Raw genomic sequence first — 19188 nt, 5'->3', positions numbered from 1 at the left:
TATCATGTAACTTCAATTGTAAGAAAAGAGAATTTACAACTTAGCTAATTAATACCAAATCATGCTTTTAGTTTGATATTTCTTAAACCCATTTCTTATGCATGCTTGACTTTTGCCCTGTACAACAGAGATACATGCTGTACTTGTTTTGCCCTTACCTGTAAGTCTATGGGCGGCCATTTGGGCAAAAATACAACAATGAAACATAAACAAGAAAGAAAATTGAAAAAGAAGAAGTGTGCAAATTGAAACAAACATATACGTAATACCAACAAAGAACACAGACATCAGAAATAATCGTTTTTCTTTTCTTTATTTCAAATCGTAACAAGTAGATATTTATTTCATATGTACAGGTAAAAGGATTTAAGCTCTTTACAACTTCAAGGAATAAATCAAATCCCTCTAACTTTACAGAGATTATTTCTCAGGAACACTTGCATAAAGGTCAATAAGATCAATTTAATAGTTCATTAGTAAGGACTGTCATTGACCCTGAACAACCTGGAGTTTTGTATTTCCTGAAATGATTAACCAGGTCATATGAGTGTCAATTGCTCTCATCAATATTCCATTGTGTATACCTTTTGGTAAATAGATTTATATATATGGGAAATAATTGGGCTTGCCCAGGATATGGAGAGATCACTGTATAGCAATATGGGATGTCACACCATGAGCTCATGAAAATAACAGTAATCTTCAAGGCTGTATTATAATGAATTGGTTGAGAGCATTGTTTCATGCTGACCACATCTTGTCATTACTCACAGATAATCAGATAGCCCTCAGGCTTGGTTGTTCATAATAAACAAATACTAAATTTTATTGCAATGCAGGATATTTGCAATCATTCCTGATGATATTTTGCTGCAATAGTTAAATAGATTGTGTTATTTTTTTAGCTTATTAGGTCTGTGTTTCCTTGTACAGTGGAGAAATGTCTCCTTTCAATCTTGTCATAATGAATGGGAAATAAATGTCTCCTTTCAATGTTTAATCTCATGACTGACATTGTCATATCTAGGTATATACTCTGACATTGTCATATCTAGGTATATATACTGTACTCTCTTGCAGTTATACGAATCCATTCAGCTCTGCCATACTTGTTTCAATCCACGTTGAAGGTCATATTTTCCTGCTAAGCCTCCAGACCACACCTCTGATACATTCAGCATCAGAACCTTCAGCGTTCTTTATCTTTCTAATTTATTTTCAGATGCATTTGTTAACAGCCAGGAATGGACGCTGAGTCGGACGGTACCAGAGCTGAAATTGGTATGTGCTTCGTGACAATACTTCAGAATTATAAATTAATCAATCAGCCTGTCTAAATGAGTTGTGAGTGAAAGCACTGTATATATGCCTGCACTGTATGCACTGTTATTATACTGTACCTACAATAGATAGTTTGCTTAATGTGGAAGCAGTTCGCAGGTTGGCTATTAAAGCAACAGTGTGAGTTTAATCAGAAGATTCCATGCAATGTTACCTTAGAAGCAAATGAACTTCCTCAGTTTAGCTAGCCATTCAAATTCTTATTATAAATTATTAAAAAAATATATATTGTTTTTAAATTGAAACATCAATATAACATAAGTGTTTGTGAGACTGTAGTTTGATTCAGAATGGGCTGGATATGTTATAATGTTCTTGATGAGAAGTGAAAGTTGAGATAAGAATAGCAAATAGCAATGCAAATAGGTTGCTATCTCTGGTCAGTTGCAATCACATTTTGACCATTATTAAGACTTTTCTAAGGACCCCTTTAAACTCTTACAAATTTGAGAATGTATGGTTACTTCCTGGTTTCATGCATCTATATACTAGCTGTATACAGTAGTGAATGTCAGTTAATAAGGATTGCATATAATAACATCATTTAAGCAAGCTTGTATTTTATAGAACTGTATTTAGGGAATTCTGGAATGTGATTGACAAAATGAGATAACTTCCTTATAAACTGCAAATCTGGCAGCAAGACCTTCTTGAACCAGTTTTTCAAGGCTAAGAACTCTCATGTATAGACAGCAAAGTTTGTGCTACAGCTATTGTACGGTATCTAGCCTAGTAGCTCAAACTGAGTATTCCTCACTTTCAGAAACAGCATTGTTGCAACATCCTGCAGAATTATTGTTTGAAAACAAATAAAATCATAACAATTAACTGCAAGATGTGACGCTTTGGTACATAGCTAAATACATATCTATTACAGATATTGTCATGCTAAAATTAGTCAATGATGCTTTTCCAAACTTCCCTGCGATCTGATTGGCTAATAGTCCCTTATCCATTGTCTGGAAACATTCTTGCATCTGTAGTGCACAATGAACACAAAGTATGTTGTTAAACACCAATTACTTACAAGTAATGTTACATCCCCTATGTATAGACAGCAAAGTTTGTGCTACAGGCTATCATATGTGTGCAGTCAAGTATCATAACGTGTAATAGGCCTTGTCACAAGTTTGACAATAAGCACTCATGGTAGGAAATTGTAGTTGAATTGTTTCTCAGACTATCACTAATATTTGAATCCTTGTTTGGATCGCAAATGAATTTAGATAATCTATGAATTTTGTGGGAAGCTAACATCTGATACTGAAAAGGATTTTCATCTTGTACTAGAGTGTACATGTTTGTTCTCTCCTCATTGAGAGTGACTTTAGTAAAGTGTGCATTCATTCCACGGTAATTTAATTTGTTGCAAACTTGCGTAAACTTTCATGGTCCATTGACCACGTGCTTCAGTTAAAAAATTTTGTGCAGTGTGCAAGTGCAACTACTTCATACATCTTCAAAAGTACCCATTGAAGCTTAAGTTTTTTTATATTGTTTTCGTTGAGACATTGCATAAAAAGTTACTTACATACTCTAATGGGAAAGTTTTCGGAACTGGTCGGGGTTGGGCCGACTAGCCTATAGTGGTGGGGAAATGGGAATATTCCTTCAACTTTGAATAAAACTTATGAATAAAATTGTGTTTTTGAGTAACTGTTAATGGTATCTTACCACAGGAGCTCATAAACGTTGTGAGCAAGTGCTATGCCTTTTAGGGGCTTGTTCTTGTGTCGTTGAGGTCTATACATAATACTTTCTACATCGTTTAAGGGGCTCAATTTTAAATCAGTTGAAAAGTGCAGTGACACTCATTTTTATGTTGATTTCCGACATTCAGCTGCAGCATATATTTGCTTAGCCTAGATATCATGCTCACAGATGATATGTAAATGAGTTGTGTAACATACAGTAGTCTGTATTACATGATGTTTTGCTTCATTTGTTGTTGTATATAAGTTACAGGTTTAATCATTTGATGTTTTCCATGCACATTATTGGTCTATCACTGTACCCCTCCGTTGAGCACTAATGTGTTGTCAGGGGTTATTATATAACTAACTATTGTGTGTTTCTGTAGAGGTGTTTTTAAGTGCATGTTTCATGGATGATTGCAGGGACGCAAGTTTTTCTGAGCAGATGCAAACATGTTAAAAGACATTGTGTCTCCTGGATGCAACTGTTAAAATCCTAGTCAACAATACTGCAGAAAGTTGTAATGGTGTGATAATGGTGGATTATTTATTAATAATATTAAAAAGTCAATCAATCGACCCTTCCTGAGAATATTAAATATTTATCGCCTTTAGACAAGTAGGAATGGCCTACTGATCCATCTGTTAAGGGTTGTATCTTTGCAAATTTGGAGAGGAGTGGTATGGCCATTGTAGTAGTATATGCAGGATAAGTGTGTGATGTTTTTGTCAAGATCCTAACTTTCATGTTGCAATTTTCAAGATAAAGTATAATGTAATGTTCATGTATTTAAGGACCTTAATGTTCCAACGGTGTGTCGTCTTGGAGTTAGTGGCCATAACCGGCCACATTGTGGGCAGAACCCTATGTGTAAGAGTGCCTCTCCTCTTATAACATGCTGTATGAAACATGTTCCTTATTTGAGACATAATTTAGTTGTATTATCTTAGGTACTGAAGTGCATCCTTTATTTAACTTGCTTTTGAATGTAATCAAATGCAATCAGCATACAACATGATATCAAGAACAATTCTCTCTAATTTCTTTATCTAAGGGACATTGTGAATGCTCATTGATATCCATGCAGTAAAAGGTCAATCAAAATGTGTACAGTATGTCTGACTATTTAGTGTGCATTCTGATCATAACTTGCAATGCTTACATGCATAATGAGATCCTCATATAGAGGTCGTTAAATATTGTCTCTTTGATCGGTTTATTTACAGGGAGTAGTTGGAAGTATTACAAGTGGGAAATCTGCACTGGTCCACAGGTACCTCACAGGGGCTTATATGCAAGAAGAATCACCAGAAGGTAAGACCTCCAGAACAAAAGGATTCAGTCTTATAATGCTTGAAATTTAAAGTGGCCATGACACGAAAATTTCAAAGTCCTATATTTTTGGGATCCATCAAAGAATGTTCTCTAAAACATGTATCAACCAATCTGCCAGTTTAAAACTTGATTTTTCAAGTCGAAAATTGAGAATGAATTTACCCTTTTCGGCGTTTGAAACTTTGTTTACTCGAAAATTTTCCGATTCGCATGACGTCATGTGACGTCACGTTTTGAACACATATTTGTTGTCGCTGCTACGGTACCATTCACGTACACAGTAGACAAGTACACATACCACTAGTAGTTACTAAACAAAACACCGATCACAAGTGCGATATCAAATCAAAATTTCCTGTGAAATGGCGGATCCAGAGCCAAATGCGGCAATCGAAGTTCAAAGTGATAATGGTTCTTCACTAGGCAGTGAAATTGGGCTATAATTAGAGTGCCCTTTCTCATATTCGAAGCAGAGAGTGAAGGCGATGATCATTCCAATATTGAACCGAACGCTGAGGGTGGAGCGGAGGTGTTAGAACCGTATCAGTTCGAGCCTGTTAAACGAGCCGAAATTGAAGCTCCACAACATATCGAAGAAGAAATCCGTTCGAAACCATTGCAAGGAACATACAACGTGGTAAGAATTTATTAACGAAGCATTTAAAAACAAAATCCAGTCCATTTTGTGCATGTGTTGTTGGAATTCGCGGAACACCCTAAACCGTATTGTGCGTTGTGTTACGGTATCTTACAACCCATATGTAGAGTGTGTAGTACTAGTAGGGTTGGTTGCATACTGAAAGTTTGGCTCGGGGATGTAAGTTGCATTATGCAGCCATGCTAGGTAGGCATATGTGTTATTTCATACTCATTATTACTTGGCTAGTACTTTGGCCTGGAGTTTTGCAAATCAATTTTCTGAAACAAAAGAATGTTTCATGATACATGGAAGGTGTAAAATCACAACAAATGTAACCATAACTGTACATTGTGTGCCTGCTTGTTATTGTGGACATCATGGCCAACATTAATACATTTTGAACTTTCATAAATTTTTTCCCAGGCAGTACAGATACATAGCCTACGGTCAACAGGTTCAATGATACTTGGGGTTCCTAGCAAGACACGTCAGGGTTGTGCTACCATCATGTGCAGTCCAAAGGATCAGAAGTGATTTTCCAGCCAATGGTCATTACACTGGATTCAAGTTGCCAGGAGAAAACTCATTGTATAGGAAGCCTTTCTAAACTACGATTGTGTTGGATTATCAATCCGTCAGGGTTCCCTCAGTGTTGATATATTGAAATTCAAGACTTTTAATTCAGGATGAAAGGTTATTTTCCAGACCCAACATCAACAATAAAAGAAAAGGCATGTTTTGAAGCATTTGGACACAAGTATTGGCGTGACCGTGATGTCATATAATATGTGCATAAGGGAACGGGCATTGACCTTTTTAGGGGCATTTACCTCGTTTGATTCGTACCTTTAATCTGGAAGCCAAAATATCCATATCACCAATGATATTTGACAGAAAAGTCATAATAAAGACCAATGGAGGCAGCAATGTTTAGACTGTTTCTTCAGCAGCAGTTGGTTTGTTTTGTAGTCTTTCTTCAAAAACTCAGCAGTACACCCTGTTTAATGGTCTTCGATTGTTTTAATGCGTGTGATGCTGTGTTTCACATTGCCCATCAGTGTTGTACGTGTCGTCGTGCGTGGGTAACATTTTTGCATGTGAGTTGCGTCGTGCAGTGTTTCTTGGTTTAAATAACCCTGTATTGTATTTGCTTCTGGATTATTCTAATTAATTTGTCACAACAACGATTGATAGCGATGGACATGCAACTGCTTTGTAGGCTTAAAGCAAAAAATTCATGTAAGTTGTTTTCTTTTAACCTCCTATGATGTCACAAATTACATTAGTGTAATTTAAGAATGATAATGTTTATGGAAAGTACAGTTTTACTTTTATGTCATATAATACAATGATTGTTGTTAATGTTAGTTCAGATTGTCCAGAATGACTGTCTAGAACTGATATTGAATAAATTTTGTTCAATGATTTAACACTTGAACTATGTTGTGTGAATTTTTGGCTCTGTGACTTTAAAATAAATCGCTTTGAGATTTAATTAAACAACCTTTGGAATAAAATCTTTTTACCTACCTATTTTGACTCATCCCCATTACCCCCACTCCCTCCACAACATAATAAATGGTTTTCCTGGAATAGGAATAAGAAATTATTGCTATAATTAACTGATCCAGCATATTCCAGAAATAAATTGGGGCACTGAGATTTGTTCACAAGAAGATGTAACCCATCGCTTCTGAAGCTAACCTCATAGCTTATTAGTATACAATAGAGCATTGAAGGGGGTGTTAATTTAGATGATACAGTAAAATCTCTTCGTCTATTGCGACTTCAGTGTAGTAACGCTAATACTATAGTACTACTAGTGCTCGGCGCGCTACCTTCTAAGGATCGCCACTTGCCCCATTGGAGGTTTCCTGTTCCCCGATCTGGTCTTCAGAGTAGTTTTTTGTGGATTACTTGACAGAAGAATGACTCTTTTATGTCGAACCGTTAAAGTCCATTTGTTTTATTTCATAACAAAAAGGAGGGATCGTAGTATGCTTCCGTGAAGTGTTCGCTTCATTCGGAGCTGCATACTGGCTAGGCCCAGTGAAATCGGCGCTGGTGTTGTGCACTAACATGGTCATAATCGCCGTGTTTTTTTTCGTCCTTCAGCCATGGATGAAGGCTAATTGCATGGGTAATGATATTTATGCAGCCCCAACAACACAACGGACCGGCATTTCTCTCGGATAGTTTACAACAGTTGTAAAACAAACTTGAAATTTCTAACGATATAGCGTAATACAGTGGTTGTTCTCTCAGTGTAAATGTGCGTGTACTGTATATGGAACGGTATGATCGTCGCGCATCCGATACATGCCTGAGCTTTGCACGTGTGTTCCTAACATGACGTCATCATTGTCTTGTTGTGAAATCGCATTCTCAGATATCTATTTTCGGATGCGAATATTAAAACGTTAATTACTAATTAGTCCTTGAGGTTTTCAAGGTGTTGAGGATAGTTTTGAACATAGATTTTCTCATAGATTCAGAGGAAGTTACTCTCGATGAGTTGGATTTTTCGTGTCATGGCCTCTTTAACTGTTATCCAGACGTGTTTGTATCTGTGTGAAATTGCTGATACAGGAATACTCACTGTTTGGTATGTCTTTGGTGGCTGTGTAATTTATATGATACTGTACATATTATCAGCTTGTATTTCTAAAATTTATTGCAAGGATGAGATCTACAAGATGGAAAGTTATTTTTTAAACTTTATTATTACATGATTATTAATCAATATCATTTTGCTAATAACAAGGGGGAGGGGAGAGACAGGGGGAAGAGCAGACCCAGTCAATAGTAAACAGACTGCACAAATATCCAGATATTATGGAACCTTTTTCATTTAAAGTACTGCTGTACTGGTTAACTGTGACAGCTTAGGCCAAGGATTTATTGCCAATTTCTTAGCCCTTAATTTTAGTGATCACAAGAGTTGGTAAAGGAGTTTGTGCAGGCCTAAGTATATATCTATGAAATCCATATTGATAGAATTGATTTGAAAAAAAGTATGAAGAAAAAAACATGATTGTACGATCAACTTAATGTTCAGATAAGACTTAAATTCCAAATGATTTGATCATACAGTTTTCTCTAGCAAAAAGACCCAAAAAATAACATTTTGAAATGAAAACCCTCTTCTGGGCCTCGTCGTCACAGAGATTTCTCTAAAGCAGTTGGAAATCATGAGAAGTTCATTTGCACATGTTGAACTAGTAAATGATGACTCTTCAAGTGGAGTGCTCTTTGTCACTTTAGGTGGTTATTTTTACCAGAAAGTTGTCAAATTCCAGAGAGGTGAGAATGACTCTGAGGCATATTGCTTGGAGGATGAAATTTCAGGACAAGTGTGAGTTTGACCTCCTGCAACAGGGCTCATGGCATCATTAGCTTATTCTTCACCTTAGGACACAGTGCAGTGATATTTACCTCCCAATTTGCTTGGAGCTAAACTTGTCTGAACAAATTATTTTTATGTGGGTGAAATAGTTATCAACAGGTTTATCTGTGTTGGGTCTTGGTTATTAGGTATTGTGGACATCTGTTTAGTGTATGAAATGTTAGTATGACATGAATGTAAATAACATTCATATTTTTTGCTTGTTCTCTGTTTGTTATGTACCAATATGTTTTTTTAACACCCACCACATTTTACAGAGACTTTAATGTTATGTTCATATTTTTAACATAGTAGTTGTGACATTTACGAATATTGTTATTGGCAATGTAGTGAAAATAAGGTTCTGCATACGTTAGCAATACATAAGCTTTCTTTGCATAGCATCGTACTATAAAGCAATAATACTGTGGATAAGTAATTCTCCAGAGAGATCAGCTTGGGTAAGCAAATTAAGCAGAAAATGTACTGAGCTTTTAAAAGGCGTGCAAATTAAAGATTCTGAGATCTGACTAGTGAACTATCTACCTCTCTTCATAGTAACAAAATTGTGAAACAGGAATGTCTCAGACGTACAGTAGCAGCACTTGAGATACGCACATAAAATGATGCAGCAAATGGTTGGTTTAACTCTGCAAATAAAGTTGTCATCGTGTCAGTTGTTAATGTAACAAGCTTTTAAAATGTCAGTACAATAAATGCATACAGTCTTAACTAGCAAATTAGTGTATTCATTGATGACTTTTACACCTAACTGCTACTGCATGGTCCTCTGTTTCATGAGTCATATCCATGCCTGCATTTCTTTGCTTTACCTACTGTAGGTGGGAGGTTTAAGAAAGAAATATTAGTGGACGATAGAAGTCACCTCTTACTAATTCGAGATGAAGGATCTGCTCCAGAGTTACAGTTTTGCTCCTGGGTCGATGCTGTTATCCTCGTCTTCAGTGTGGAGGATGAGAGAAGCTTCCATCTTTTGTATAATTTCTATGCCAAGCTTGCCCACTACAGAAACACAGCCGATTTACCCATCATCTTGGTCGGTACACAAGGTAAATTGATGATTTCATCGTTATTTTGAGGGCGCAGGAGGCCCGTTAAGAGACAAGAAATCTGTGGGGTCAGAGAAGGGAAGGAACTGATTGACATTTGTTCATCTTGCAGAATAGGAGACTTCCAAAGTATAAAAAAATGAGCCTCTCTGCATTGAGAGATTGTATGTCACTGCAATAAACTACACATGTTCTGAGAGTACAGCCTTGGATGAGATCAGACTAGATGGACATCTTTTGATGTGTATGTGTGTATGTTTCTTTGAGAGTGGGGATCGGGGTGGGGATGGGGTGGGGTGGGAAAAACTTTCTTATACCATCATTTCATGAGATTGACTAATTATCTTCTTAATCATGAAATTTACTCTAGATGTAATTTGAAAGTGTTGATTGTTATTCTCAACATGACACTTTCATAGGGAGAGGGGGAGGGGGAGGGGGGAGGCGCTTGAGATAAGGGATATTAAACAGTAGTTGTCTGTGTATTACCATTGCTGGAAACCTGATATTGTTAACACAACCACCTGCAAGTAAACAGAATTGAGCCAAGTTTGTTATGTAGTTATCCAAAGACACAAGAAAGAAGTATTGGTCATCTCATGGAAATGAAGGGTAACCCTCACTTACAGTGCTTATTATTATGATTATTTCAATTATGATTTATGTGATAAATCAGTGACATTCCTCTTCTGATAAGAATCTCACCAACCCCAGAAACTTGCAGCGTTTTGTCAGCAACACAAGAAAATGTAAATTTTCAGCATTACATTGATTCTTCGAGGCTAGTCATACACGTATGGAAACTTGTACATCTTGCTAATTAATTTGAAGACAAAAAAAAAATGATGTTCACGAGCAGTTTTCTGAAAGGAGAAGAGCTGGCAGGACAGAGATTTATCACAACAGAAGCAATTGACCCTTGGATCATATATCACATGAGGAGGAATAGGGGAGAGCTATGACTTAGGCTAATTGCTGCGCTTGCTTCTTTAGCAAGCAAAGACTCAACAGGGAACCGTTTGGTGCTCGAGGATATTCATCTTCAATGTAAATATTTGCAAGTCAGATGTACAAGTAAGGGACATGTTACAGCCTGCAGAAACCTGCAGGATTCTTACAGTATGGTTGTCTCAGAATATGCTTCGGAGTACAACCAGGCTGTTGCTACTAGTTACCATTCAACTGCCCAGACTACACTAGACATTATTTATGAAAGATCACAGAGATGAAACAATGGAAGTCCTGTATTAATTTCTTAACTAGTTGTTGCCAAGATATGGAAAGCCCAAATGAATGCACAAAATGTGTTTTAGAGCAGTACTTGAAGAGCCCGCTGACAAAAAGCAGTGGAATAGAAAGTGGTTTAGCGTCTCTCTGTAAAGTTTGCAGCAGTATATATGATATTTCAAGAATACTGTGCAAAATAAGAATTGACACTTAACAGAAAACATGTACATTTTGTGTTATAAGGGAACATCTTTCTTCATTATTTAATGGCCTATTACTTTAGCAGATAGTATCTATAGGCTTCACAATAATTGGTGAGACCTTAGAATAATTGACTATATTCTCCTCTTACGTACACACTTTGATCTATCGACATTAATAAATGATATAAACAAGTGAGTTTTGGGGTGCCTGCTGTTAAATGAACTTACATGGAAGGATGTGTTGTGTTACTGAAGTTAGTAACATTTCAACATGGAAGGGTGTGTTGTGTTGTAACTGGAGTTAGTAACATTTCTACATGGAAGGGTGTGTTGTGTTACTGGAGTTAGTAACATGTCAACATGGAAGGATGTGTTGTGTTACTGGAGTTAGTAACATTTCAACATGGAAGGATGTGTTGTGTTACTGGAGTTAGTAACATTTGAACAAGGAAGGATGTGTTATGTTACTGGAGTTAGTAACATTTCAACTTAAATCTTTTGATTTGTCAATGATTTGAAGAGGAATGACTCCAGCAAACAGAAACAGTAAATTGACTTACCATTCATGACGTTTTCTTGAGCCTCATTGGCATTGAACTTGACTGTACACAGTAAATCTTATAAACAACTCAGCAAGTGTTTATCTTGACACCTTTTTATGCAGTGTCAGTGCTGCTCTGGCATTTTTCAATTTCAAATCTAATTTCTTTGGGTCTCGTTCTGGAGCCTGCTATCTTAACACCAATTGATATCTTGTCACTTCAATGTTAGCTTTCATGGAGTCTTAACTCTACAACAGTGTATATTTAGGGATCAAGTGTTTGGAAGGTTGTTGTGTATGAACTATGCAGCAGGAGATGATAGCTGTGTACTCTCTTGCTCTGCGTACATGAAGGAGGCAGCACTTATGATAGTCTCTACAGGAGAGAGGAAATATTCTTCATCTTGGATCTAGTTGTCAATTGGAGCATTGTTTCCTCAGGTTTTGTAAGTAATCAGATGATGTGTGTTAATATTATAATTATTATGGGGACTTTCATATATTTTCACAATTTGAATGGTTTAATTGCAAAGAAACTGAAAAAAAAAAATTTACCTCAATTTGACAGAGTGCCCTTATGTTTGTTTTCTACAATATTTTAATTCTTATTTGTAAGTTCTGTCATTGAAGAACTATAAGTCCCCTCAGGCACTCTCGTCGACTCTGCTGCCTTCATTGTTCTTATTTGATGTTGATTTACAGACAAGAGAATTAGTTTATGTAAAGCATCTTCATAAATTTTCAAAATTGTTTGGCAAAACTGTAGAGATTAATTTATTTCCTACTTGAATTTTGGCAAAAGTCTCCTGGTTGAATAAACAGCTGACTTGTTAAGTCAGAAAATGAATAGAATCTATAAAAACAATGTGAAAACTGATTATTCATATATTTCAAATTTTAGACAAAAGAAAAAAACTAATTGAAAGTGTTTAATGAGTTATGGTTGAAGGGCTCTTGATAGTTTGCATAACTGGTGATTTGGAATTTAAGTCTTCGGGGAAATATCTTTTTGTGTTCAAAGAATTCACAGCACATTATTTTGTATCAGTAGGTAGTTTCTGTCTGAATTTAAGAAGTAATTAAACCATTCACAATCACTTTCACTGAAAGGATCAAAGGTACAGGGAAGCAATTATTTTGGCTGTAGATGATTTTTTTTTTTTTAAAAAAGCTGAAAATGAAACCAATTTTATTTGACTGATCCTAGATTAGCAGTTAGTATCGAACTGTTGAATATTATGTCTCCTTATCAGTGTTGTGGAGGAGACTTTGGAAACAACTTATTCAGTTTAAAAGAGCAAGTTTGTTATCATTTCCCAGTCAGCTTTGATGATAAAATATTGATTTTACTGTCAAAACAGATTAAAGTTGGCAGATTCCTTTATATTTGTGATGTTTTGACTGTAACTATCAGAGTGATACTTATCAAGGATGTTTCCGCACTCTTTGCTGCCAAGTGAGTTTTGGATCCTTTGCAAGTTTTTTTGAAACTGGAAGAAGTTGCTATAGTTGTGATATTCCAGATATTGATTTTAGTGGTTAATGTTATCTAGTTTAATGGTTTCATGTGTGCATGGACTTCCCAGCCGGCCGAAACATTTAAGTTAAGACCAAAACATAACATGTGTGTGTTCACAGTGTATGTGTTCATTGTAGTTGCAAAACTTTCACAAGTTCTGTAGTGTATTTTGAAAAAAAAATGATTCAGTAGTGAGCTAATTTATTGTAAATCACAAGTATAAGTTCCTGTTTGTACAGTAGCTCTTGCTGTTACTACAGTAATGTCTAGCTACCTCTTCTGAACAGGTAGTTACACAACTTTCAATATTTGAATAGGATCCACAAAATTGTTTGTTTAGTTAGACTGATGGTCATTACTTCAAGTGTATGGTGAAAAAAGAATAGATACTCAAAGATACGCCCCCTATCCTGTCTAGTGTGACAAGTATGGTTGATTACATTTATGTTAGTTTAACCAATAATAACATCCTTTTCTGGCTTAAAAACTTCCTTACCTACCAGCAGACTGTGGGAAATTTTATTTAGTCCCATGAATGGCAAGTTTGCTTGATTTATTTGCAAAATTTCACACTCGATATAATTAAAGCCAAAGATAGTTGATATGCCTACTTCAAAGTTTAATAGGATGAAGATGGTTAGTATTATCAAGTGACCTAGAATTATTACAAGTCATTTCATATATCTGTCAATTGGTTTATACTTTATTTAACGATTTATTGGTTCGTCTTGATCATGATCAACCAATTTCTTGATTTCATGTTTTCTGTACTTTTGGCATGTTATTCCAAACACAATCACAGCTGTGTTTGAATCTGTTTGATTGGTAACCATTGACCAGTAGTGCATTATAAACATCCTACTGCCCACCTAGTGTACTTGGTTGGTGTCTGGATAAACAGTACTTGTTTACAGATCAGTTGTCAAGTAGTACTGCTGACCACATCCAAAGACAAACTAAAGGAAGTCACCTGATAATCAGTAACTTTCTTTGTTAGAGTTAATGTTTACTTTGTCCTGTCTGTAGATTGAGCAGGTATGTCTGATTTCTTGCTTCAAGCATTGTTTTCTTGACATGGAGTTTCTTGTTCCATTTGACTGAAACTAAGTTTGAGAAAATTCTCCAGAAATGTGTCTGTCTGTGTGTGAAAATAGCTGAAGGAAGACAGTCTTGCCTTTCAAGTTTGAGGGTTTATTGCCAAAGCGATTGAAGTTTTAATTAATCTAGTTTTGGCTCATATGCAATGTCTGGTTACATATTGAATGAAGCAACCAATCATATGAAACATCTGTGAAGTCATGTGGTAGGAATCACACAATATTAAGATTGGCAACATTGTACATTAGTTCCATCTTATGAACAGGGTTGTTTTTATAAGGTCAATTGAGATCCTCAATACCTCTATAAGGCGTATTGTGATTATCCTGTTCATTCTACCATTAATAACTATTGGCGTAGAGGTGAACTTAATTGTACCTGCGCCAGCTTCCTTCCTCTTGTCAGAACAGGACTGGGGTGACTAGAATACGATCTGTTTGTGGCTTGTCTCTCCCATTGTCTTATCTGCTAACTACCTTTTTCAAACTGGTTACTTTCAAAGATTCAAATGTTTTAGCCATTAACGAACATCCTGCCCAGTAAACATATCCTCAGGTCGTCTCAACTATTGCTGGTTATTTGTTCCATGTGTGCACGTTCTGGCTGGTTCTCGATTTACCAGACTTTTTAATTAGGTTACTTAATTTTTAGAGATCAGTGAATTGCTTGGAAAAGGACAAGTAAGGTGGCTGCTCGTTGGGATCATTTGAAGGAAGCAAAGTGCTTTGATATTACATCTATTTGAATCATTCAACCTTGAAGACTTAATACAGAAGGAACCAATTATTTATTTTATGGGTAATATTTTTAACTGATCTTCACATTTTTTTAAAATTGTTAATTACTACCCAGTTAATTTTGGTTTTGCTTTGGTACTTTGGTACTTTGCTTTGGTAGTTTCATATTTTGGTACATGTAAGTACATATAAGTTATAATAGAACATGTAGTGTTTCATTTTACATGAGATTAGATATCTTATGATTTATCATTAATGTTTCTATTACTGATTGTATGAACAGTTATGTTTGTAGTGCTTTACATATTACCAATATAGCTCTGGTCACAATTTCCTGGCAAAACTGTGAAAAAGTACAATAAATTCCATTTTCTGCTGGGACTGGAACTTGTACAAACAGTATGTGTTTGCAGTAATATCTTGCATTTAATTTGATGTTTTATTATTTCAGTGACATTGTTGAATGTCATAACAAGGGTTTATGTTTTATCACTAATGGGTTAGTATTTTTGTCTAAAATTAATTGAGCTTTTAAAGCAAATTATTAAATCTTGAAGCTGCAATTTGCAGTGAACTTATTCCCACAACCTGATGTTACCATACTCAACTTTTCAAGTTATAGATATACATAGTCTCAGGTTAGTTTAATTCACCTACTTCCCATCAGCTGGGATGAATATTACATGACATGACTTCAAATATTTTTAAGGTATCAAAGTTTATTAGTTTAACCTTTGTGGGACACAATTGTTTTTCTGAATTGGAACTAACTATACTCTGTAAAAAACTATACAAATTTATGATAAGACAAATGTTGTAACCTGGCCATCCCTGTTAGTTAAGGTTGATGGTTATATGTGCATCTTACGTTACTGGTGAATCACCAGTTAAAGGTCTATGGACTAGTCCTATGAACAACATTGTCCTCTAGAATCACTCTAATAGGCGTTAGAAATCATGAAAATAGTTGCAACTCCCATCAAACTCCATCAAAGATTGACCATTTTAAAAGTCTTTTCTTAATTCTAGTTTTTATTTGTGAATAAACAATTAGCTAATTATGCACATTGATGATGTAAAGGGAGTGACTGCCTAATTTTTCTGTTATGTTATCCATTTGTTTCACAACCTTTGTTTCAAGGACACTGAACTTGAAGACAGGTTTGTGGCCTAACGCAATTTTTTGGAAATATTTTATTGTCTTCTTTGAAAAGAAGAACATTACATTATTAAAATGATATACAGGTATGTGGGCCTGTATTTAGGGGTTAACATATTAAGGGCTAACATAAACCTTTCAGAGCTTTTAAGAATTGTCAACAAATTTTGAATGAGATTATCACACACAACAAATGTTACTGAATATGGGTCATATTGGCTAGGTGTACTTTTAAAAACAAACTCATGCCCAATGCAAGTATATATCTGTTTGACCTCTTAGGTAGTAGTATAGCCCTTACTTTTTCTTTTTTTATCTTCATATGTAGACCTAATATTCCAGTTCTAGTGAAAAATTGTGTGTGTAATTCACTGGTCGGCTAGTCAAGTATCCACATCACTAATCATAATACATAATGGTAAACATATATATATACTGAAAGATATCATATGAGAGCATTGTATATCAACTTGATAACCTTGACACAGTTATTCAGTGAATTGATACTTTCACTTCCAATGATATTTTGTAATAACTTTTACCCCTACTTCCAGTTACTCTGCATCCCATGACAATTGTGATCAGCCATTATATTCATGTTTCATATTCTCCTCTAAGAGGATATATTTAAACCTTTTAAGTGCTAAACTTGCCCTTGGGAGGTGAAATAGTTCAGACAGGCTCTGACCTCTCAGTTCAAAGAAGAGGACAAAAGGACTAGTGGAGACCTTACAGTGTCCCCTTTAGTTAAAGGAACACACATATCTGTAAGAAGCAGAGGACTAGTCATCCTGGTGTCCTAATATCCTAAGTATGTGGATCAATACCTGGTTGTTGGATCAATACCTGGTTGGATGAAAGTAACATCCTTCCATGGAACTCTCTGTTAGATATATGTGAAGATCAATTTATGAAGTAAAATCTAGTGTTTACCCCTAAATTAGGGTATACGGTATGTGTTAAACTTACTCATTTTTCTAATTAATTAATTAAGAAATTACATTTTTTGTTTGTTACTGGCTGCTGAATTTGTGTGTACTGTACAATATCCATCTAATGTAATCAAGGTAACAAGTTGAACAGCATGTGTGTGTACAGTCTACAAGATTAAACTAAATTGAAAATTTTGCTATATCATTTCCTGAGATGCCAAACACAGTCAATTTCAGTTTTCCTGAAATATTATGCAGGATTGTTTTGGTTTTTAAATTTTTCCATTACATTAGTACTATACATGAAATGAAACATGTTAATTGAAGTGTGCAAATATAACATGTGTACACTGAGAAAGTGTGCAGAAAGTTTGTTCTAAATTCATACCATGATGACACTTTACATTAATATAGCAGTATAGACGGTCTATAACTAATTTTATGTGAGAATAAGAACCTTAAGGGATTGCTATGGTAGTTTTGTTATGCACACTATGTTCCTTTTTGTCTGTGGGTATTTCTGGTTATTGTTTATACAGTATTTCCGAGTACTTATTCATGTTTAATTTATATGCACACACTAATACTGCTGTCTAACTTGATACAACAGAGACACAGCATTCTTGTTATGACATGAATTCCTGTGCCCTGACAGCTGCTGAGAACGTTCATGATCAGTCATGGAACACTCGGCCTCAATCATGACGCATTGTTTAATGTTACTTACTGCAAGATTCATGAATACATAGAAAAATCAACAAAATATAAAAAGAGCAAAGCCTATAAGATGCATCTTAATTAAAATGCAGTTTGTTGCTTATACTAATTGCATTTGAGTTATCATTACTGTACTGAGTAGTGACATGAAGTGTATTGTATTCTCTATTCAACTTTAAATTAATCATATGAAATGGTAAACACTGGCACCTCTCACATAGAGGTAAAAATGAAGTCACTTAAATACTACTGTATGTTAAATATAGCTTGAAAATAAGTGGACTAACCTTGTAGTTGTACATTAATAACCTGACTGTATTTGTACATGTATAGGTGTGTGTGTGGTATTCATGTCTATAGTAGTTCATATCTACATTTTAATGTCTCTTTAACTCTTTGTCAATCTCCTTCACTCTGAATATGAAGCCATGTTATTTTCCTCCTAATAACCTGCAAAACTGAAAGTGTTTTCCAAGGGAGCGTTGTTACCTTGAGCAGTGTGTGTTGTACTGAAGTGTAGAGAGTAACACCTCTCAATGATAACACATATACTGATGCTTAAAGAACTTCATTGAGATGTCTTTTTACCTGGAGTAATAATTATGACAAACATATCCCAGTCTTGTCATCCTGTTACCATGGTTACCTCATGTAACTGAGGATGGAATTATTTGAGTAGGCATCAGTGACTACTTATGTGAAAAGTCATGAGACTGCTTAAAAGACATTAATATTAATAATCTCATCATATCATAGAGTGAGTTTATGGTAATTGACCAACAATTTAAGTTCAGGTATGCATTTTAAGATATTGTTATCATGAGAGTATGAGGGATGTTTATTTAGAATATGGATTCCTGATATTATTCAGTAGCACTTTCTTCACACATTCTACCTCTACTTGAAAATTTTATTGGAGAATGACTTTCTTTTGTAAGAAAACAAAAGTGATATGAAAAAACGATTTGAGTGGTACTGGTATATGGATATATATATGGTCAAAGAAGTTCTTGTAATAGTGTTTGACTTCATGTTCATTGCTTGGTTTAGTAGAAATGACTAGAGTGAAGAGGTAAGAGAAAGGTTTTGTATCAAGTCTCATGTCTGAAGAAAGACACTCTAGTGAGTTAATTGGGAGATGGGTAATTAGGCCTGCAAGTTATATGACAGCATAGTCCGACAGCTATGCTAATTAAAGCAAACATTCGCTTTGTTCTTGTCTTACTCTATATCAACCTTACCATATTTTTTTCCCTCCCCATCCTTTTAGATGCAGTTAGTCAAAATTCACCGAGGGTTATTGACGACACTCAAACAAAGAAGCTTGCAGCCAGCTTAAAAAATTGCTGTTACTACGAAACATGTGCAATGTATGGACTCAATGTTGATCGGGTCTTCCAAGATGGTAAGCGACATATATTGGATCGAATGTTGAAGAGTTAGAAGCATCAATTCTGAAATTATGTAAATAACATGATAACTGGAAGCAAACTAAAAAGAAATACCAAGTAATACCAAGTATAAAAATAACATTGTATTCAAGACTTCCCTGGCTTCATGATGCTTGTCTTAATTCATAAGAAACTCAT

The 19188-nt window shown here is 35.3% G+C and overlaps 1 protein-coding gene across 17 annotated transcripts in view; it reads left to right on the top strand.

Annotated features, from left to right (window-relative positions):
- The window catches only part of LOC139966047 (arf-GAP with GTPase, ANK repeat and PH domain-containing protein 1-like), a 90239-nt gene that overhangs the window by 40534 nt on the left and 30517 nt on the right, over positions 1–19188 (top strand). For all 17 annotated transcript variants that reach the window (XR_011792428.1, XR_011792427.1, XR_011792436.1 and 14 more), the window contains exons 2-5: positions 1223–1281; positions 4263–4350; positions 9239–9466; positions 18870–19004. Coding sequence is in view for 3 of the 17 variants with exons in the window: in XM_071968686.1 (XP_071824787.1) it covers positions 1223–1281; positions 4263–4350; positions 9239–9466; positions 18870–19004 (510 nt within the window). In the remaining 14 variants the exon portion in view is untranslated. The remainder of the gene's footprint in view (positions 1–1222; positions 1282–4262; positions 4351–9238; positions 9467–18869; positions 19005–19188) is intronic.

This window comes from Apostichopus japonicus, chromosome 4 (assembly GCF_037975245.1).
Source record: "Apostichopus japonicus isolate 1M-3 chromosome 4, ASM3797524v1, whole genome shotgun sequence".
Classification (NCBI taxonomy): Eukaryota; Metazoa; Echinodermata; class Holothuroidea; order Aspidochirotida; family Stichopodidae; genus Apostichopus; species Apostichopus japonicus.
The sequence above is the reverse complement of the archived record's forward strand: the minus strand, read 5'-3'. Positions and strand labels throughout refer to the sequence as shown.